Below are 23,060 nucleotides of genomic sequence, written 5' to 3' on the forward strand. Positions count from 1 at the left end.
TGCAGCAGCCAGAGTTGAGCCGATTCAAAGCCAGGAGTCCAGAGCTGCTTCTGAGTCTCCCACACGGGTGCAAGGTGCCAAGGCTTTGGGCCTTCCTCCACTGCTTTCCCAGGCAGGGAGCTGGATGGCAAGCGGGGCTGCCAGGATTAGAACTGGCATCCATATGGGATCCTGGCATGTGCAATGCTAGGACTTTAGCCACAAAGCTACCATGCCAGGCCCAGGCCAGTGACCTCCTAATTACTATGAGACATGAGGTTTAGAGAGCAGTGTTCTTCTTCTTCCCCATTCTTTTACGTGAGGAACGGGAGGCACCGATGGGCCCAGTGATTAAGCTAATATTACAGAGAGGTCATTGAAAGAGCTGGAATGGAGGCCAGAAATCCTGGCTTCCTATTCTCCTGCTCCAGACACACGGTAAGCCTTCATTGTGTTGGTAATTTCAGTATGTTCACCTACTTGAATTTACTGGGGATCAATCTTATTGTTTATCCTCTTGTCCTCAGTGTATGGAATCAGGTTGCACTGAGTGACTTTCTTTGATAAACAGATTCTTTTTATTCACTCTGTGATCACTGCCAGACAGAAGGCTGATGGCTAAGGTGTCACATTACACAGTGAAACCTTTAATATAGAATTTATGATTTTTAATTACCTTATTACGTTTGAGTGAAAAAGCACTTCTTCCAAAGAAGTATGTTTATGCTTTTAAATGGTTTTTTTTTCTCCAAAAAAGGAGTCAGGGAATTTGTTGAATATATAGACAACTGACAACTTTATCAACTTTTTATTACCTTCTTATGCATGTCCCAAAGTCATTTTTTTCACAAAATAAACAATAGTATTCAAAATTAGAATAAAACTTCAGGTTCCCTTTTACTTTGTAACACACCTGAAAATATGGTCAGTGTGAATCTGAGAGAAATCTGTGTTCATGCTGGTTGACGGACCAGTTGTCCCACCTGTGTGAACTCCAGGAGACAGCCAGCATTCGGCAGCATTGGCATTTGTTAAAAAATGTACCATGACACTCCCAAACGCCCAGCCACAGATGGGGCCTGGGCAGGACGTGCCAGGCCCTCCGGAGGTAATTAGCCAGTGCCGGGGGATGCTGCAGCTCCTGGCGAGAGGGGTCTGTCAGGTGCACGCTGTCCTTGCCTGCCTCCCTTCCACACTGCACGGTGATTTGGCAGGTGGTTTGGGACTTTTTCTTCAGGTCACTGGTGCTTTATGACAAAAGAACTCAGTTCAGTTCATTGTCTTAGAATTAAGAAACCATTTTTTACGTGGCATATCCATTTTGTTTTTAAAAATCAGCACAACGTGGATGTAACAAGTCATCAGAACGGGAGCTGTTTGGTTTCACTGCTTGCTTTTCATTCCATGTAGCTCTTTTCATCATGATGATCACATGAGGAAAAAACCCAGTTCCCTCGCTTTAACTTTCTGACTGTGCCCAGTCCTTACCTAGTTCTCCAGGCTAGGATAGCCTTCTTATCTCTAGTCTCTGACTCTTTCCCTTTCAGCCTCCATTTCAGCCTTCCTTTCATTGTCACCTAAACTTGTATCTTCTCGGGGAAGCTGACGTTGTTTTTGGCGCAGCCTGTCTCCCCGTGTTCCTTAGCTCATTTACCTAACCTGCCTGCTTTGCGCTATCACTTGGCAACAATTCAGTCTGAAACTGCTGAGAAACTGGGTCCCACTAACCTGTGATGAAAGTTTTGTTGATTTGTCCTCTTAGTTTTGACGGATTGAGTCACTAGCATTTATAAAAAACCTGGTAACAATTCTCACCTTCAACATGACCCTGTGGAATCTAAGCTCCTTCCTACCTATAAATTTCTACCAAAAACCAGACATGTAGCCCCAGGCAGTTCATATTTTCATGCTACCTTTTAGCCATCAGAATTTAAAGTTCACGTGCTGGCCTATAAAATGTAGACAAAAGGATTTTTCAAGTACCTTAACATATGTGAAATATTACCCACTTTGGGCCTATCATTGTCTGTGCTTTAAAACGAATGTTTAGAACAGAATCTGCTCTGTAGCTTTGTTGGCATGTTGGGATAACTATTTCTTGGTGCACTAAAGCCTGGTTAGCAACATCCTTACCCTCTCTGCACTAAATGCCAAGCACCCCCTCGCTCCCAGCTGTGGCAGTGTCTCTAGACATTGTCAGATGCCCCCTAGGGGCTAAAATGACTGTCAACTAGAAACTACTGGCTTAGGGTCTTCCTACTTTCTACTTCTGTAGTGATCTTATAGGAATAGAAATGATTCTAGAACTTCAAGTAACCTGTTTATCAAAAGTGGTTGGAAATGTCATATTTAGGGTTCTTATTCAGCCATATGTTTATTCAGTGAACATTGTCTACAGCTCTTGAGCTGCAGTGTTGTTCAGAACTTGAGCTGAAACGTAGACAAATTCAAATACTTGTTTTTTGAGGTAAATAAGGCATTGCTATTCTTGTTTTACTGACAGATACCTTTATATAGAGTTTTAAGTTTCAAGATTGTTTGAAAATATTTTGAGTTTTACTACAGTATTAATGTAGTTAGATTATATTCTTTCTGAAATTTGTCCTTCTTAATGAATTGACTATTGAAATTATTCGTGTGTTATCTATATTTTAGACTTGGATCATCTGAGTGGTTTGAAGCTGAGAGTTTTTATAAATAATGTAACATCCATCCATGCAGGGAAAGGAAGTGGCGGTGGCTAGCCTGACCAGTTTAGTAATGTACCGTTTGATCTTTAATGTGTTCTGCTATGATTGTTACAGACCATAAAGCTGAGAGCGCCGGCAGCGTGCTTTCCATTTGCTTCATCTGCCATCTCTGTTATGTCTTTTGTTTTGGTTTTATTAACACAGAAAAGCTTCACTGGCCTGAGCAAGAACTTTCTAAGAAGTCTATCCTAAATGCACAAGAATCCCGGACTGTCGACAGCCAAAGAAGCATCTCACACTTGTCCCCTGGAATTCTAAAGGACATTTTCACAACTGGAACCAGTAGCTATAATGTCCTACTGCAGAGCAAGGAGGAGAAAAGGCATCATTCGCAAAAACAGTCTTCCTCCAGCCACTCCAAAAGATGTAGGAAGCCCAGCAAATCTCCTAGCTCTTCTCGTAGCAAAGATGCACGTAGGATGAAAACCCCCGCGCCGGCGATGAGCGGTGGCACTTGGTACTGCCTGGAGAGGAAGCCTGCTGTTTTTGTCACTGGTTCAGTGTCAAGTCCTGCTAAGTTTATGCATGATATCTCTGTTACAGGGAGCAGCATAGTCCTGCCACCCAAACCCAAAAGCAAGGTCAGGCGGCACCACTTCTCCACTCAGCCAAAACCAAAGCAGCCACAGCCACAGCTGTCTAGAAGCTTTGAGAAAGGAGATGACGCCTCTGGAAAGAAATTCTGTATACTGACGGCCATAAAGCCCACCAATCTAGAGAAGGAAAAACTCAGATTCTTCAGGTCTGACTATACCTACAATCCTCAGTTTGAATATGCCAGTCCTGCTCTGCCAAGTGTGTTGGCTAAGCACAGCCATGCCTCCGACCGATTCCTTAGGCAGGTAAGATGCCACTTCCATAGCACTTCATTTTGATGTAGCTAAACAATTATCTGTGATCCTATAAGCAGTAAATTCCAGTTATTTGCATGTATATTTATAATAGGGTATCTCGTATCTAGGAGGGTGCTATCACTATATATAAATGATTTTACTGATCAGAATCTGTACACAATCTGTTAGGTAGACTCTAGGCCACCAGATGTTAACTACGTTAGGAAAAAAGCTTCAGACTATGGATCCAGACTTTCATATGGGAGTTAATAAATGTGTGGTTTATTAGCCAACCCACAGACAAATGTTGGAAAGATCTTCCTCTCTGTCTCTCCTCCTCTCTGTGTATATGCCTTTCCAATAAAAATAAATGTTAAAAAAAAAAAAAAAGATGGGGCCCAGTGCAGTAGCTCTGCAGTTAAAGTCTTCACTTTAAACATGCTGGGATCCCATATGGGCGCTGGTTCTAATCCCAGCAGCCTCACTTCCCATCCAGCCTGTGGCCTGGGAATGCAATTGAGGACAGCCCAAAGCTTTTGGACCCTGTACCTGCATGGGAGACCCGGAAGAAGCTCCTGACTCCTAGCTTCAGATTGGCTCAGTTCTGGCCGTTGCGGCCACTTGGGGAGTGAACCATCGGACGAAAGATCTTGCTCTCTGCCTCTCCTCCTCTCTGTATATCTGGCTTTCCAATAAAAATAAGTAAATCTTTAAAAAAAATAAAAGATGTCTACATTCCATCCATCAGTGGAGTCCCAGCTCCAGCGCCCCACTCTGGCTTCTCATGCCAGTTTCCTGCTCATGCAGACCCAGCGAGGATGCAATGTTTATCTTTTATTTATTTATTTATTTATTAAAGAGTTACTTTATTTTTTATTGGAAAGCCAGATATACAGAGAGGAGGAGAGACAGCGAGGAAGATCTGTCCATTGGTTCACTCCCCAAGTGGCCGTAACAGCCAGAACTGAGCTGATCCGAAGCCTGAAGCCAGGATCCTCCTCCAGTCTCCCATGTGGGTGCAGGGTCCCAAGGCTTTGAGCTGTCCTTGACTGCTTTCCCAGGACACAAGCAGGGAGCTGGGTGGGAAATGGGGCTGCCAGGACATGAACCAGCGCCCATAAAAGATCCTGGAATTTTCCCACTATTCAATGAAAGTGACTATTCTGTCTTCCCAGGATGTCTGGGAAGAACTGACAGTCTGTCTCCCCTAACACCCCTCCCCCTGGCTTGACCTGGTGCTATGAACATGGATTTCATCCTGCTTCCGGTACAGGTCACATGTACCCTCAGATTGATTTAAATTTCTAAAGAGTACTAGAAATCCTAGCTGACTTCAAATGCCACATCTGTAAGAATGCTCTTGATAAATGCCATGTCTGCTGTTTGGACCACTTGGTCAAATAAAAGACACTCATACATCAAGGCCTCTGTGAAAACGTGCTTACATTTCTGTTTGCATCTGAGGGATGTACAGCCTAGTATCCTAAAAGTTTCTGTTCTCCCCCAGGGTGAGATGTCTGTCTCATCTACTTCCCCCCTATTCCTCACTATTCCACCCTATTCCCCTCTATTCCACCCTAATTGGTGATCCGTCCACATGAGTGAGCATGCACCCTTCTCAACTATGTAAACATCATCAAAAACAAAATGAATTTATTATAATAAAAAGGAGCTACTTACTTTCCAGAGGTTACATCCCTGTAAGATTAGTCCTGGTCACCTAAGAACAAACATATTTTCTTTCTGATACTAACACATTGAGTGACACTGTGATTTCTTATAAAGATATGTCCATGAACAAAGGAACATAGCTGCAATGATGGAAAGAAACAATTCATTTTTTAAAAAGGTGTTTGGTTTCTCTCCAAAATGTCTTTTTCCATCATAACCATATTTGTTAGGGTGTAATTTGATATTAGTGTAACTTTTAAAAAAGCATTTATTTATTTGAAAGCCACAGTTACAGAAAGAGAGGAAGAGTCAGAGAGAAAAATTTTCCATCCAATGGTTCATTTCTCAAATGGCCACAATGACCGGATTGGGTGAGGCTGAAGCCAGGAGCCAGGAGCCACTGCCTTATCTTGTCCGTGAGTGCAAAGGCCCAGGTATTTGGGCCATCCTCTACTTTCCCAGGTAGACGTGCAGGGAGTGGGCTCAGAAATGGGGCAGCTAGATTTCAAACCAGTGTCCGTGCACGATATCAGAGTCACAGTAAGTGACTTTTAATATGTTACATAATAATGCTGACTCCAATGTTTACTATAAAATAAATCACATATTATATATGCACACATATGCACATAAATAAGTTACATATTTAAGTGAAAAATCTGTTACAGTTATGAAACTATAGTGTCCTAAATTTTTATTTATCACTTCAAAAAATGCTAACAGGATTTAATTGTTCCATGCTTCCAGGGACAACTTTGTAGTTATCGAGTGAGTGAGGGGTATTTAAAATAGCAAACAAGAAAGGATTCTGATTCTGACAGCTGATTTTTTCCTGCATAAACACAACAGCATACACCACATTCCATGGCACAACAACGCATCTGCAATCATAGAGTTCACATACTCCAAGGAACTACCTAAAGGAACCCAACTTCATTATGTTAGCACAGAAATCCTGAGTTTCATTTTCTTGGCTGATGAATTTTAATATAAATAGTGGGATCACAAAGTCAGAAGCCTGTGGTTTCTGGGCAGGATCATAAATGATTGCAGTGAGCCGCCTAGACACAATGGCAACTTAGAAATCAACATTTAGCTTGAGCCGTGCTTCAGATCCTGTGTTATTTCATCTTCAGGGCTTAAAACTCTGAATTGTAGAAACATTTTAAAAAGTAAATTTATTTTCTTTTCATGATGTTTACATAGTTGAGAAGGATGTATACCCATGTGGACCACTGACTAGGGCGGGGAGGGTTGAAGAACGGGGGTGGGGAGACAATTACTTCCAATTTTTTATCCTTCCTGTGGCTGAGGCAAGAGTAGAGAGAAGGCGAGAGGGCTGCTCCCAGCATCCTAACCGCCTCAGTACCCAGGGATGGGCGACAGCCACTTGATGTCATCCCATGGTCTCCAATGTGCAGCATGTTCCAAGAGTGCTGAGAAAGCTGAATTTGATATGAAGTCTCAGTCTGTAAACATTGATACCTAAATGTAGCTACACACCAGACTGTCCATGTCCATGGAAACCCGCCCTGTGGACCGAATTTGTTTGTCGGTTGTCAGATTCCCCCAATTGGTTAAGCATGAGCCCCATTCTAATAAGTACAAATGACAGGCCTAAGGTAAAGACTATGCTTTTGGAATTTATAGTAGGGATGGAATAGGTAGTTAATTCATTGTTATACCAAAACACATATATAATGAAAATACATAAAAGCATAAATGGTGCTTTAAAACATGACAAGTGTTTCTTTTCCTTTTTTGATTGGAATAAAATTTAGTTTGGAGTAAACTGCCTTCAATAATAGGATATACTGGCATAAAATTTCTTTAAAAATAAGCTGTAATTGTGTATCTATGTATATCTGACTTTCAAAAAAATTAAAAAGATTCTTTGGAGCTTAGAATGTTCCGTGGTAGTTTTGTGTGTCAGGTTGGAGAAGTGAGGTCATCTCTTAACCCAATTGCAAGGAAGATTTTCTTACAAAGTTGGGAGCCTCCCAATCAGACTGCATGTCCTTGGAAGAAGTTAGGACCTTGTTGACTTGTTGAAATGCTTTGTTGATTTACTTTTGGAAACACAAATGTGCACATTCTCAGGTTCCTATCTTAACGGAGCCTTTCCTGCAAAGCAGCTTGAATGTCTGCTTTTCCCATGGGTGGCGAAAGGACAGTCGTAAGCTGTTTGTGTTTATAAATGTCTTTACCTCGTCACAGCATTCCTACTCTCTTGAGTGCATTCCGAGTTCCCCCAACCCTGGGAGCATGGGGAGGCAGAAGGGGAGGACCAAGGCAGAGGAGCAGGCAGTGATGCAGGGCGACCTTTCCCTTCCCTGCCAGGCTGTCTTCCACTGAAGGCAGACCCAGAGTCTGAGATGAATGTTCCCGAGGTCCTAGAGATATACAGCGGAATACACTCCTCATAACGTAGCGTGATGGTAACTTCACACAATGGTTTTAGTAACTTTTGGCATGAAACAGTTTCACCTGTAGCATTTTCCACAAATTTTAGATTCATAATACTCGTATTCTTTTTGCCTGGAAGCCCTCTTTTTTTCCTTTAATAATGAATTTCTAGTCACTTTCAGTAATTTTACAATACTTTTGAAACTCCGTTCAAAGTATTTGTGCATTATTCTCTGTTCCTGTGTCATTCAATGTCCCTCCACTGTCATGATAGGAAGGAGACCCAGATGCTTAAAAAAAAAAGATTTGTTTTTATTTCAAAGTCACATATACAGAGAGGAGAAGAAACAGAGAGGAAGATCTTATATCCGATAATTCACTCCCCAAGTAACCACAACAGCTGGTGCTATGCCGATCTGAAGCCAGGAGCCAGGAACTGCCTCCAGGTCTCCCACGTGGGTGCAGGCTCCCAAGGCTTTGGGCTGTCCTCGACTGCTTTCCCAGGCCACACGCAGGGAGCTGGATGGGAAGTGGAACTGCCGGGATTAGAACCTTTGTCCATATGGGATCGTGGCGCGTTCAAGGTGAGGACTTTAGCCGCTAGGCCACGCCGCCGGGCCCTGTCCCTGGTAGCAAGTTAAATGAATAAAGATTTGTGATGACTCAATCAAGTCATTAGGGCCTATCTAAAGAGACCCCAGAGCAGCGGTCACTCAGTTAAATCCTTTCAGCAGGAAGCATGAGCCACCTTTGTCAAACTAATGCTGGCAAGACCTCTGACAGAGACAACAGAAGAACATTACAGCTCAATGTTTTAAACAGTGCAGTGCTGGCCACACAAACCATAGGAAGCAGGCTGAACTTGGCCCTCTTGCCACACGTTTGGATCCACTGTTTTAAAGTGTCTCACTGAAATTTGTAGCAAATCAGCAAAAAGGACTATTCATTTATCTATCCATTCACTCATCCATTCTTCGTTATGGTCACCCTCTGTGTGCCAATCCCTGACACCTCCATGGTTTTTAAGAATCTGGGTCTCAGGCCCGGCACAGTGGCCTGGTGGCTAAAGTCCTCACCTTGGACTCACTGGGATCCCTTATGGGCACAAGTTCTAACCTCAGCAGCTCCACTTCCCATCCAGCTCCCTGCTTGTGAGCTGGGAAAGCAGTCGAGGACGGCCCAAAGCTTTGGGAGCCTGCACCTGCAATGGGAGACCTGGAGGAGGTTCCTGGTTCCTGGCTTCGGATTGGCGCACACTGGCCCGTTGCGGCTCACTTGGGGAGTGAATCATCAGATGGAAGATCTTCCCCTCTGTCTCTCCTCCTCTCTGTATATCTGACTTTGTAATAAAAAATTAAATCTTTATAAAAAAAAAAAACAAAAAAAACTTGCTACCAGGGAGTAATAGTCACCGTTGCTCATTTGGTGTTTAAAAGTTTGCTTAGCATACTGAGATTCTCAAAGCAGTAGCTGCAGTGTGGTGTGTGTGTGTGTGTGTGTGTGTCTGTGTCCTATGATTAATTAAAGTAAAGTAAGTATTTGAAACCATTCTGAGGAATAATGAATAAGGAAAATCATTTAGGTAAGTTAGAAAACCCATAACATTATATTAATTTCCAAGTTTCACAATCAAGGCTTGGCAAGGGTCTTTTAGTTTTATTTCACCCAATATTTTTCATTTGGCCATGGGACCTTTTAGAAAAATAATTGATGAGTCAAGAAAAAGTTTGGAAAGCACCGGTTTGCGGAAGACGACCATCTGATGTAGGAGCCGTTCAGTATGAGGGGACGGGCTTGCTAGATTTTCTTTACAATTTTCTGAAAAGAGGACAACTGAAGGAAAGGTTGGGACTGGATGTTAAGTAGTAAGGCAAGGACAACATTACCCTGAGTAAGAATTTGGAAGGCAAGCCAGAATCTTCAATTGTGAAGTTAAAACCTAGCCATCATCTGGAAAAGCTTCAGTACGATGTGCATTCATGAGGCTGGTGGATTGCAGAGCCCAGTCACGTCCCTCCGTCCCGCCTCCCCACTTTGTCCCTACAGCAACCCTGGTTAGGTAAGAAGGGAATGATTTTCATCTCTGTGTTGTCACAGAAGAAATTAAACCTGAGAAAGGTAAAAAGACAGACCTAAGATGACACAGTCACTAGTGGGGAAGGTAGGGGCAGGTGTCCTCACCTGGAACAGGGCTTCTGGCTACCAGTCTCTCCACAGCATCCCTCTGCCTCCCACTTGTCACTGTTCCCATTGTGTTTGGCTTCCCTTCGAGTGATAACTGCACTTGAGAGAGGTTTTGTTTGTTTAAGCACATGATTATTGAATTACCTCATGAATGATGGTCGGATTTCCAAATTCCTCAACAGTAGACAAAATCAGCAAGTAAACAAAAAACGTGTCATTGAAATTTTTGGAAAATTTGATACATTTTATCATGCTAGTTAATGTTGAAGGTTTTATACAGAATTTCAGTGTTTTGTATTATGCTATTTGATTACTCATTTTATTTATAATATCTTTCTTAAATATAATTCACATGCCATACAGTTCATATATATAGTGTTGATTTTTAATAGTTATGCAAGCATCGCAACTACTTCCAGAACATTCCATCACCACAGAATGAAACCTGTGCCTACTGACATTCATCCTCACTTATCACCAACTTCCCAGCCCTAGGCAACCACCAATACCTACTTCCTGTCTGTGGATTTGCCTATTCAGAACACTTGATAGAAATTAAATCTTGTAATATATGGTCTTCCAATGCCTCTTTTTTTAAAGTTGTATTTATTTGAAAGGCACAATGCTGGTTGACCCCCCAAATAGCCACAATAGCCAGAGCTGGTCTAGGACAAAGACAGAAGCCCGGAACTCCATCTTGTTCTCCATGATGGTGGCAGGGGCTCACAAGTACCTGGTCCATCCTCCCAGCCACACTAACAAGAAGCTGGATCTGAAGCAGAGCAGCCAGGGTGCTAACCAGCACTCCGGTACCGGATGCTGGCATCACAAGCTTCACCCACCTCGTCGGATGGAAGATCCGCAAGGGCCAGAGCTAGCGGAGCCAAAGCCAGGAGCCAGGAGCTTCTTCCGGGTCTCCTACGTGAGTGCAGGGTCCCAAGGTTTTAGGCAGTCCTCAACTGCTTTCCCAGGTCATAAACAGGGAGCTGGAAAGGAAAGTGGAGCAGTTGGGACATGAACTGGTGCCTATATAGGATACTAGTGTTTACAAAATGAGGGCTAAACCACTAGGCCATTTTGCTGGACCCAGGATCTGTCTCTTTTTAATATATATATATATATATATATTTTTTTTTTTTTAAGATTTATTTTAGTTTTATTACAAAGTCAGATATACTGAGAGGAGGAGAGACAGAGAGGAAGTGGAGCTGCCGGGATTAGAACCAGCAGCCATATGGGATCAAGGCGAGGACCTTAGCCACTAGGCCACGCTGCCGAGCCCAGGATCTGTCTCTTAATGAGATTTCCAGACAAGAGGACAGGAATTGTAACTCAGCAGCTAAGATGCTGCTTGGATGTCCAAACCACATATCAAAGTGTTTGGGGCCAGGTCCCTCATCTCCTTTCTATCGAGCTTGCTGCTCATGTGCACCTGGGAAGAAGCAGCTGATCCTGTTATCCACATGGCAGCCTGGAGCCAGGGCCTCTGCCTGACCTAGCCCTGTTTGCTGCAGGCATTTGGGGAGTGAATGAGCACATGGTAGATCTGTCTGTGTCACTCTGAGTCTGAAACACATAAAAATGAATAAATAAAACATTTCCAAACACAAGAAGCATCTCAGGCAAATATAGCACAAGTGCCCCAGAATTAATTTAATCATATGACAATTAGGATCATTAAAAACACAAACTGTCACATTGTTGACACTGATTTTAGTTGGCAAGCATTGCTGTGTAATGGGTAAAGCCACCACCTGTAACACCCGCATCTATAAAGTGCACTGGTACATGTGACAGTGTGGCTAAACCTTGACAGCATGACCAGTCACAGAGGTCCACAAGTGGGGTCAGCTTTGGATCCACTAGCTCTGGCCCTTGTGGCCACTTGGGGAGTGAACCAGTGGAGAGATCTTTTGCTGTGTCTCTCCTTCTCTCTGTATATCTGTTTTTCCAATTAAAACAAACAAATCTAGGGCCCGATGCAGTAGACTAGTGGCTAAAAGTCCTCACCTTGAATGTACCAGGATCCCTTATGGGCATAAGTTCTAACCTCAGCAGCTCCACTTCCCATCCAGCTCCCTGCTTGTGAGCTGGGAAAGCAGTCGAGGACGGCCCAAAGCTTTGGGAGCCTGCACCTGCATGGGAGACCTGGAGGAAGTTCCTGGCTCCTGGCTTCAGATCGGCGCAGCACCAGCTGTTGTGTTTACTTGGGGAGTGAATCGTCGGATGGAAGATCTTCCTCTCTGTTTCTTCTCCTCTCTGTATATCTGAATTTGCAATAAGAATAAATACATCTTAAAAAAAAACCAGATAAATCTTAAAAAGAAAAGAAATTAGGATCCTGGAAGTGGACATTTTAGCAAAGCAGTGAAGACAGCTGCGTTCAGCTCCTGTTGCAGCTTCTGGCCGCCGCAGCCGCAAGAGGCAGGGTGAGGCTCGAGTCCCTGGAGTCCTGCTACCCACATGGGAGCCCTGGATCATGCTCCCTGCTCCTGGCTCTAGCTTTAGCCCAGTTCAGGCCAGTGCACAGTTTGGAGGATAAACCAGTTGATGGGGGAGTTTGTTCCCTTTTCCTCTCCATTAAATTTGAAAACAGGAACTATACACTTTTATTCAATAGGCATAAGGCTCACAGAAAGCTTCAATTCTGTGTTTCAAACCAGCCCCCATGCCACACCAGAGGTGGTAGCCCTTGGATCACATTTAGAATAGTAAACTTTTCATAATAGTTTCAGAAACTGGTAAGGCAAAGCATATTGAAGTAGTTGCCTATTGTAATAACTTTGATACATGCTTGATATACATACATCATATGTAGTACATATATATTTTTTCTAAGATATATGATTGTACTGTATGAAGTATTTGTGTTGTAAAAAATTATGAAGGGTGAAAAGTAGATAGTATCCTGCTGTAAATAAGAGATACAACGGTTCCTAGTAGTGTGGTTTTATGCTCCAGAGTAGCCCAGAAACACAGCAGTTTCTCTGGATTCTCACAGAGCCGGGTTGGCTGGTCCTGTTGCCTGTTTTCAGGAGACTGTTTTTACTTTTTCCTTGTCTGAGTGCGACCTGCAGTGGAAGGCCACGTGGAGACAGCCTTCCCACTAAGTCCTTAGGTGACCTCAGAGAAGCCAGCGCCTTCTCTGCTCCGCCTGATGAGGTTCTCAGACGTCAGCCATGCCTGAGTGCCTGGGTGCCTGGGTGCCCAACCCCTCTATGTTAAGGAGAATGGATAAAGTAAAAGAATATTCTTGAGTTCACAGACATTTGTGGAAATTTGTGAGAATAAGTGGAAATTGTAAAGGATTAGGAAAACCTGGCCCTTGTGTTGCAATCTAGTTTGGAAACCGGTTGACCTGTGTCATGATGAATTAGAATATTGGCAGCTTACTACCCATCTCAAAGTAATAGGAGGTTACTTACTTTGTCTCATTCTTTTACAGTCCATCAATATCATGGAGCTGACATTACAAAAATATGGAAGCTACGAGAAGTTTGAGCAAGCCACCGGCGGCAGCTTGCTCTCTAAGCCTCGGATCTGGAGTCACGTCAGGAAGTACATGGTGAAGGAAGGCTGCCTGGGAGAGGTAGGAGCCTGGGCCAGCATAAGGGCCCAGCAGCTGTATTTGACTCATCCTATTTGACGCAATAAATTAGTCACCCAGAGTTTTCACTGAATATGAGAAGTCTCAAAAGAGTCTGTAAGAATTTAAAAATATGTTCATTTTAGTGCAAACAACTTTTGAAATATATGCATAAGAGGGGCCTTCAAAAACTGCATAATTTGAAGATATGTATCCTGGGCCCGGCACGATAGCGTAGTGGTTAAAGTCCTCGCCTTGCATGCACCAGGATCCCATATGGTTGCCGGTTCTAATCCCGGCGGCCCTGCTTCCCATCCAGCTCCCTGCTTGTGGCCTGCGACAGCAGTTGGGGATGGCCCAAAGTCTCGGGACCCTGCACCCGTGTGGGAGACCTGGAAGAGGCTTCGAATTGGCTCAGTTCCAGACATTGCGGCCACTTGGGGAGTGAACCATCGGACGGAAAATCTTCCTCTCTGTCTCTCCTCTCTGTATATCTGACTTTCCAATAAAAAGAAATAAATCTTTAAAAAAGAAAGTGCGTATCCTGAAAAAAACTAGACATAAATTATTTTTCTGCACCAAAATAAGCATTCCTGTTATTCATTCTTGCATGAAGTTTCTGAAATGTCCTCATACTGTAAGTGTCCTTTTGCATTAAATTGTTTTAATATACTCAGTTTTGTACTGCTTTCTCACTGCCACTTCTGTATTGCATATGCAGTTATATAAACTGCTTTATGAAAATTGTTAAGACCCATGCCTTAGACTGGCAGCCTGCAAGCTCTTGGTGCCTGTACCTTCGCAAAACTCATGTTAACCAGGGACTCCGGTAAAGACACACACAGGCTCAGTCTGAAATTCTCTGTTCTTAGCACAGCCGCCCACCTTCTCCTTCACCCAAGAAGTTCCCAAAGGGTCGAAACCACGAGACTCAAAGGTGACAGTACATTAGGTTTCTTGGAGAGTCAAGGTGGTTGTAAAGAAAAGCAAAGCCAGTCTTAGATCTCTGGGCTGGCTGCTCTCTGCAGGCTTCGTCCTCTTCCTGCTGCGTGACGTGTAATGTGTGCGGCTATGGCGTGTCTCCTTAGATTGTGGTTCATCTCACCGAGGACCTGCTTTCCCGAGCTTCAATGACCGTGGTAAATGGATGTCCCACACTGACCATCAACGTTTCCACCGCACGTGAGCACTGGCTGGAGGGAATGCTGAGGCATGAAATAGGTACTCACGAGGCTTCTCCATTTGCTCATTCGTACTGTCAGCAGGTAGCCCTAAAGAAGGACTCCTTTAGGAGGGTTTTTTCTTAGTATTCACAGAAAGTCATAGCTGTTCAGCTTCACCTGAATTAAAGGTAATATATTTTTCTCATTTCAAATTAACTTTTTAAAGCGTATTTTAGTTATTTGAAAGGCAGAGTTATAGAGAGAGCAGGAGAGACACAAAGAGAGATCTCCCATCCACTGTTTCACTTTCCAAATGACCTCAGCAACCAGGGCCAGACAAGGCCCAGGAGCAAGGCGCTTCCACTAGGTCTCCCACACAGGTGCAGAGGCCCACGCACCTCAGCCATCTTCCAGTCCTTTCCCAGGTGCATTTGCAGCGAGTTTGATTCAAAGCAAAGCAGCCAGGACTTGGGTTGGTACCCATGTGGGATGCCCACAGCACAGGCAGTGGCTCACACCTTAGGCTACAACACCATACCCCTGACTAACTTTGTAAGAGCACTGTTTGGCTGTGTTAAGCTTGGAGTCACTTAAATCATGTGGATTTCAATTATACCACCTTAACGAAGGGGTTCAATCCACTGATCTTTGAGATTCTTTTCAAATAGTTCAACTTTATGACTCTTCTCTTTAGAAAAATAATTTACTATAAAGGTTATGCCTCTTCTAATAAGCTATGTGGCCATTTGCTACTTTATTTTGATTTGTAGGCACACTTCAGTTTGGTTTTAGAATTGTTGATGAACTTTTTTGATAAGTGAAAGAATTAAAACATGAATGGCATTACTGTTTCTCATACATGGGCCTTTTCTTCTTAGGCACTCACTATTTTCGAGGTATTAACAACCTCCAGCAACCCTGGAACAGTTGGATTGGCCGCAAGAAACACAAGCTTAAGCCCAATAATCCCACAGAGGAAGGCCTGGCAAGTCTTCACAGTGTCCTGTTTAGAAAAGACCCCTTTTTATGGAGGGCTGCCCTCCTCTACTACACCGTGTATCAAGCCAGCCAGATGTCATTCTGTGAACTCTTTGAAGATATTGGCAAGTTTGTCAAGGATCCCAGTACAAGATGGGATTATTGTGTGCGAGCCAAGAGGGGGTGGACTGACACTTCCCAACCAGGTGAGTGTCCTCTGGCTGAAGGGCCCCTGACTTCTTGGCCAGGTGTCTAATGATTTGGGGGACATCTTAATCCCTGAATAGAATTCACTCACCTTGGACTTTGTACCCAAGGTCAGTGCAGTCTTCCGAGATCGTATCTTCCTGGCATTATTTCTTACACAGCTCATTTTGAAAACTTTAGTACAACAGAATATAGAATATCACCCAGATACTCTTCATGTAGATTCACCAACTGATTTTTTTGTTTTGAGGGGCCGATTTTGCTTTCTGTTTTTCAAAAAGCTTTGTTGAGATAGAATTTGTTGAGATGTGCCTTATAGTTCACTCATCTGAAGCACATGCAGTTCACTGGTTTCTAGGGTGTTCGCAAGGTTGTAAAACCATCACCACTGACTTCAGTGTGCTCCTGCCATCCCAAAAGGAAACATTATCCATCCCTGGCCATGTCTGTTCCTTCCCTCATTTCCGAGTAACCACTTGCAGTGGTTTTTAATTGTCTCTGTAGTTATCTATTTTGTGCCTGCCGTCTTTCAGTTAGCCTGATGTTTTCAAGACTCACCCAAGTTACAGTCATTTTCATTCCCGAATTAGTTCCCACTGTTTGTATGGTTGTATCACCATTTATTTATTTATTTAGCTTTTTTTTTTTTTTTTTTTTTGGCCAGGTGATGGACATTTAGGCTGAGTCCTTTTTTTTTTTTTTTGAAGGAAGAAAGAGACAAAGAGAGCCCCCATCCATTTATTTACTTCTGAAATGTCTACAACAACCTCAGCTAGACTGGGGCTTGAGCCGGGAGCTGGACATACAATCCAGGTCTCCTGAGCGGGTAGCAGGAACCCGAGTACCTGAGCCATCCCCACTGGGCTCCAGGATCTGCTCTGGCAGTGGTCAGAACCAAGAACGGAACCCAGGCACTCTGTTATGGAATTTGGGCGTCCGCTAGACCCGACACCTGCCCCTGCTTTCACCTTCTGGCTGTTGTGAATAATGCTGTTACAGATATTTCTGTACAAAGTTTTGTTTATCTAAATTTTCATTTCTCTAGGGTGTATATCTAGGGATGGAACTATTGAGTTTTGTACTAATTCTATGTTTAAGCTTTTGAGAGGCTGACAAGCTATTTATCAAAGCAACTGTACTTCCTTGTATGAATGAGTGGTGCTGGTTTTCCACATCCCTGCCAATGCTTGTTATTTTCATTTGTCAGGTTGTCACTGTGAATGAGTGTCAAGTGCTATCTTATAATTTGGATTTTCATTCCTTGGTGACTAAATGATGTTGACCATCTTTCCACATGCTTATTGGCCACTTCTGTATCTCCTTTGGAGAACTTATGTTTAGATTCTCTGCTCATCTTTAATTGTCTTTTTTAATTAATGAGTTGTTAACAGTTCTTTATATATTCAAGATTTAAGTCTGTGGTCAGGTACATGATTGAAAAATATTTTCTGCTTTTCTGTGATTGTCTTTTTACTTTGTATTCACAATACTTGTATTCATTTTGACTTTTTTTTAAAAAAGAAAGCTCATTTATTTTATGCATTGAGAGATATAAGGGAGAGAGAGAGGGGAAAAAAAAAGAGAGAACATGCCCTCCCGTCCACTGGTTCACTCCCCAGATGCCTCCTGCAGCCGGGCCAGCCTGAAGCTGCAGCAGTAACCCAGTTCTGACTCCCACCTGGGTGGCAGGCTCCCTAGCACTGAACCATCACACGCTGCTGACCAGAGACTGCATGAGTCTCTTGTCCTTTTGCCAGCATCTAGCACTGTGATTTCTAATATTTGTCTAAAGAAAATACTAGAAGCAGCGGTACAGTCATCATGCATGCTGATGCTCATAATCAGACTACTTGTACTTAAGGATGTTGCTACAGTAGAAGTCTTTATCACCAACCTTCAACCTTATCTTTAGTAAGATAAGAGCAAAGCTTATGGCAATACAAAAGCAGCTTCCCAGCCCAGCTTTGAGGCATAGCAGATAAAGCTGTGGTGGCCTACACTGCCGACACCCCATATTTGGGGTTGGTGCATGTCACGTCCCAGCTGCTCTACTTCTGATCTGGCTTCCTGCTACTGGCCTAGAAAAAGCAAGGTCTTGGGCCCCTGTCACCACATGGAAGACCTGGATAAAGCTCCGTGGCTCCTGGCTTCAGCCTGGCCCAGCCACAGCTTGGGGGCCATCCAGCAGACGACGAGTGAACCAGCAGACGGACAATTGCTGTCTCTCCCGTGTTCTCTGCAGCTTGGACTTTAAAATAAATAAGTACACTTTGTTTTTTTCAAAAAGGGTAAGAATTAGAAAATAATTGTTTAAAAGTACTCTGACTTTCATATTAGCTCAATACATAAACACATTTTCTTCTAAAAGTACTTTTTTTAAAAAAGATTTATTTATTTTATTACAAAGTCAGATATACGGAAGAGGAGAGACAGAGAGGAAGATCTTCCATCCAATGTTTCATTCCCCAAGTGAGCACAACAGGCCAGTGCTGCGCCTATCCGAAGCCAGGAGCCAGGAACCTCTTCGGGTTCTCCCACGTGGGTGCAGGGTCCCAAGGCTTTGGGCCGTCCTCAACTGCTTTCCCAGGCCACAAGCAGGGAGCTGGATGGGAAGTGGAGCTGCCGGGACTAGAACCGGCACCCATAAGGGATCCCGGGGCGTTCAAGGAGAGGACTTTAGCCGCTAGGCCATGCCGCCGGGCCCTCTAAAAGTACTTTTATACGAATTATTTGGAGCTTGAAGTGTTCAGGTCAGTGGTGACTGAGCAGCCCAACCCACATGAACATTCCCTAACAGTGGGCATGGTTCTGTGAGTGTGGTGGCCAAGAGCCAGAACCAGGCAAGACAGGAAGTAGGGGTGGCTGGCCTTCAGTGGGCACAGTCACCCCGGCTGGGTTTACCAGCAGTGTAGCAGCCACTCCCCCATCTTTGTGCCCAAACACAGGGCCCTCATGTGCTGCAGGGCCCTCATCACCTGCAGAGTGCTCCTTTAGTTCTTTCCTTGACATGCTTGTTTTTAACGTTTTATTATGGAAAATTTTCATGTATAAAGAGAATTAAGCATTTCGGATCTTCATCAACACTGACATTTTCTAATTGTGCTTCACCTGTTCCTCCCATGTTCCTGTTCTCTTACAGTATTTTAAAGCCAATTCCAAAATCGTGTCCTTTTACTCAATAATTTTAGTATGTACATCCAACTACAGAGTATTCTTTGTAATCCCCATGCCGCTACCATACTTAATAAAATTAGTAATTTTTTAACATATGACCGTAATATAGAATTGTAGGCCATTTAACAGTTTTTTTTTTTTGAATTTAGAAATTTACATCAGGATGGGAAAAGGATTTTCTTTGTGAGTGGAACGCTCTTTTCTAATTAGAGTCTGGTCTCAGGAACTGGTTTTTCCTTTCATCTCTTCCTCATTTGTCTTTATTTTGCTAACTCTGTGCTCCTTAAAAATCTTCTCATTGTTGTCTGCACAGGGATGATTAGTGTCAAAGTCACCCAGAGGGTTTTTAAGCCAGTTTCATTTAGTATGAGGAATTCCAAAAATCCTGTGTCCCACCCTGCCCCTGCTGAGACCTATCTACCCCCAGACTGTCCACCAGCCCCCTTCCCAAATGCCTTCATCTATGAGGGGAGTTAATGGTGGGATATTCATTTAGAAACAGAGCACATTTTAAATAGTCAGCCTTTCTTTGTAATCAGGAGAAAAAGGGAGGGAAGGGAATTGAAGAGGCACTGAAAGCGAAAGTACTATTCTGCAATGTTATCCAGGTACTTGCCAACATCCCACATTCTATGTAGAAGATAGTTAAATAAAAGGCATTGTTGGTAAATAAGGTTTAAATACAAGATGGATCCCTACAGCAGAAGGGAGTGGGTTAGTACCTATTTCACAGTGTGAAAGTAAACGCTCATTATCTCTGCCAGGGTGTTTCAGTAAAGACCAGGTGTACCTGGACGGAATCCTTCAGATCCTCCGATACCGAGAGAGCATCGACTTCCACCTGCTGACTGCCCTGGGCAAGGTGAGTGGTGCCTGGTCCCTGGACACACCAGCTAGGTTTTGTGATTCAGAAAGGCTCTGGTTCAAGCATTTTTACTTGGTTGTTGGGTTAACTTTCATGTGATAAGGAAAGGCAGAAATAAGGTTCTTCCATAGAATCAGATTGTGAAAGCGCTTTGTCATCCATAAGAGACAAAGAGAATAGGAACTATTTACAAGTAAGCTGCAACTCTAACACTACCCAGTTCAGTAACTCCAATGGGGATATTCTCTGACATGATCATATGCTTTTCTTTTATTAAGAAATTGGTTGTTGATTTAACATCTAAAATACAGTTCAGTTCAATTTCCCCAAACTGTATCTGAAATGTCCTTTGCAGCTGTGGTTTGGAACCCAAGATTTAAAAAAAATTAATATAAAGAGAACTAATTTCATGTAGTCCATAGAGATATTTCTAAAATAACCAAACTGCCCTCCCTCAATCACCCTTCTTCTTTCTTTAAATTTTTAAATTTCAGTTTACTTTATAATCACAGGCTTAATGCATCACTAGCCATAGTAATCAACAATTAAAAAGTAGAAAGACCACCATTCCAACAGAGTATTAGACAACAACTAAAAATAACAAGCAGATTTCAAGATATCTATTTTGTTTCTATACATTTCTTTGTATTACATATTAATTATTACCTATTAGAGAAACATGATATTATCTTCTGGGGACTGGTCTATTTTACTAACTATAATGGCTTCCAGTTGTATTCATTTTGTTGCATGAGACAGGATCTCTTTCTTATTTACGGCTGAGTAGTACTGCATAGTGTATATGTGCCACACATCCAGCCATGAGTTGATGGATATCTGGGATAACTGCATGTATTGAGCTGCAGCATTACAAATAACATTTCAGTATGCTGATTTCATTTTGTTTGGTAACTTCCCATATGTGAGGTGGCAGGATCATATGGTAGATCGATTTTCATATTTCTGATGAATCTCCATACTGTTTTCCACAATGGCTGTGTTAGTTTACATTTCCCACCAACAATGTATGAGGGCACCTTTTCCCCCGACATCTTTGCCAGAATTTATTATTTCTTGATATTTGAATAGTAGCCATTCTGACTGGGGTGAGAAGAAACCTCATTTTGTTTGTTATTTGCATCTCCCTGATGGCCAGTGATCCTGGGTCTTTTCACGTGTTGGCCATGTGTATTTCAACTGTTGAACAATGCCGGTTCATGTCCCTTGCCCTTAACTGCACTGCTTGTATCATTGCTGTGTTTCTTAAGCTCTTTGTAGATCCTGGATATATTTTCTCCCATCCTGTTGGTTGCTTCTTTTCTTTTTTGGATATTTCTTTTGCAGTGCAGCAGCTTCTTAGCTGCATGTAATCCTATTTGCCTATTTTTGCTTTTATTGCCTGTTTCCGGGGTCTTTTCCAAGCAGTCTGCCTGGGCTGGTGTCTTGCAGAGCTTGCTCAACATTTTCTTCCAGTAACTTGATGGTATCAGATCATAGATCCTTGATTCACTGTGAGTTTGGTTTTTTTTTTTTTTTTTTTTTTTGCATAAGGGTATAAAGTATAGGTTTTATTTTAAGGCTTACACATTGCATTTAGTTTAAACTTTCATATTTTAAAATCTAGAACAATTTCCTTCAGCCAATTCTTTTTGTTTTTCATGACATTTTTCAGCTTCCAGGATAGTTTTCTTGAGAATTCTTACAGTTCTGTGTTGCTGCCTTATTTCCTCATGAGATTCAGGATAAACCTTCTTGCCAAGAATACCAATTAAGTAATGTGCATTTCCCACTGCAGCATATGGCATTTTGCACTATTATTGGTTGTGCTGTGTTTGATCACTTGGGTAAGTTAGTGACTCCCAGATCTCTCCATTTTCAGGATTCCAGGCCCAACACAATAGCCTACTGGCTAAATCCTTGCCTTGCATGCACTGGGGTCCCATATGAGCTTTGGTTAGTGTACTGGCTGCTACACTTCCCATCCAGCTCCCTACTTACGGCCTGGGAGAGCAGCAGAGGATGGGCCGAAGATTTGGGACCCTGCACCTGTGTGGGACCTGGAAGAAGCCCCTGGCTCTTGGCTTTGGATTGGCTCAGCTCTGGCTGTTGCAGCCACTTGGGATGTGAATCAGTGGACAGAAGATCTTTGTCTCTTCTTCTGTTTGTAAATCTGCCTCTCCAGTAAAAATAAATAAATCTTTAAAAAATTCGCTTCCTCTGCTCTATTAATATTTGTGAGGTGATAGCTATGAATAGATTGTTCTTTAACAGCCTTTTTTTCGTAAGATGTATTTGTTTGGAAGGTAGAATTATGGAGAGAGAAAGGGCGGGACAGAAAGAGATCTTCCATTCACCAGTTCACTCCCCTGGTGCACATTAATGTTATATGGCAAATGATTTATATACTCCCATTTGAGATCCAGGCAGGGAATTGATCTTCCAAATGTAATTTACAGTTTTAAGTTTTGTAATTAATCCACCTTCCTTTTCTCAGGTCTCCTATGAAGATGTGGACCGCTTAAAAGAACTGGCAGTCACTGAAAACCTGAGGGTCCCTCACTTCCTGCAGGACCACAGCCGCTACATGGAGCACTTAGAGAAGATCATGGAAGTGAATGAACTGACTGACAGGGAACTGAAAGACCTCATCTAGTGCTCAGCATTCCTGCAAACGTAGCAAAACTATACCTCTTGTATATTACCAGTTAGGTGCAGTTGGCACCAAAAGATTTATAAAAGAATGACTGTTTTGGCTTTTCTAAAGAATGGTTTTCAGTATTCAGTTGAATTTTTAGAATAAGTACAAACCTTGAGCTATTGTTATAGAATGTGTGTATAGACTACAGGGGGAAGTTGGTCCTGTTTTCACCTGCAGGTCAGAGTACTGCTGCTGAGTGTTTCTCAGAATTCACAAAAAAAGAATGCTGGTGTAGACAGCCGCCCCTGAAGGCTCTTGGTTGAGCTGAGTGATGAGCTTGTCTGGGTTCGGAGACCAGCTCCAGCTACAGACGGGCTGCACGCCTGGCCATGTCATGGTACTACAAGGTTATACTGTGGTAAACATTGGTGAAGAGTCTCCTTGGAAAAATTAGCTCTGTGACATTCCCCAAACCTGGCTGTATCTTATTTCTAGACATTAAGTGATGTTGAAGGGAGGAGCAAAGAAATTTGAAGAATCTTGTTCATACTGCCTCCCTCTCAGCTCACACAGGAACTAAATGAGAGAATTACTTTTATTATCACTGATCCAAACTGTTTTCATTT

The 23,060-nt window shown here is 42.8% G+C and overlaps 1 protein-coding gene across 3 annotated transcripts in view; it reads left to right on the plus strand.

The window, feature by feature from the left end:
- MATCAP2 (microtubule associated tyrosine carboxypeptidase 2) overlaps positions 1-22,664 on the plus strand; it is a 41,592-nt gene extending 18,928 nt beyond the window's left edge. For 2 of the 3 annotated variants that reach the window (XM_058678058.1, XM_004582366.2), the window contains exons 2-7: positions 2,874-3,571; positions 13,269-13,412; positions 14,498-14,630; positions 15,451-15,756; positions 19,696-19,793; positions 22,291-22,664. In XM_058678058.1, the coding sequence (XP_058534041.1) occupies positions 2,874-3,571; positions 13,269-13,412; positions 14,498-14,630; positions 15,451-15,756; positions 19,696-19,793; positions 22,291-22,449 (1,538 nt within the window). In that variant the 3' untranslated portion in view covers positions 22,450-22,664. The remainder of the gene's footprint in view (positions 1-2,873; positions 3,572-13,268; positions 13,413-14,497; positions 14,631-15,450; positions 15,757-19,695; positions 19,794-22,290) is intronic. The other variant, XM_058678060.1, reaches the window with a different exon arrangement.
- The last annotated feature ends 396 nt before the right edge of the window (positions 22,665-23,060 follow it).

This window comes from Ochotona princeps, chromosome 20 (assembly GCF_030435755.1).
Source record: "Ochotona princeps isolate mOchPri1 chromosome 20, mOchPri1.hap1, whole genome shotgun sequence".
Taxonomy (NCBI): Eukaryota; Metazoa; Chordata; class Mammalia; order Lagomorpha; family Ochotonidae; genus Ochotona; species Ochotona princeps.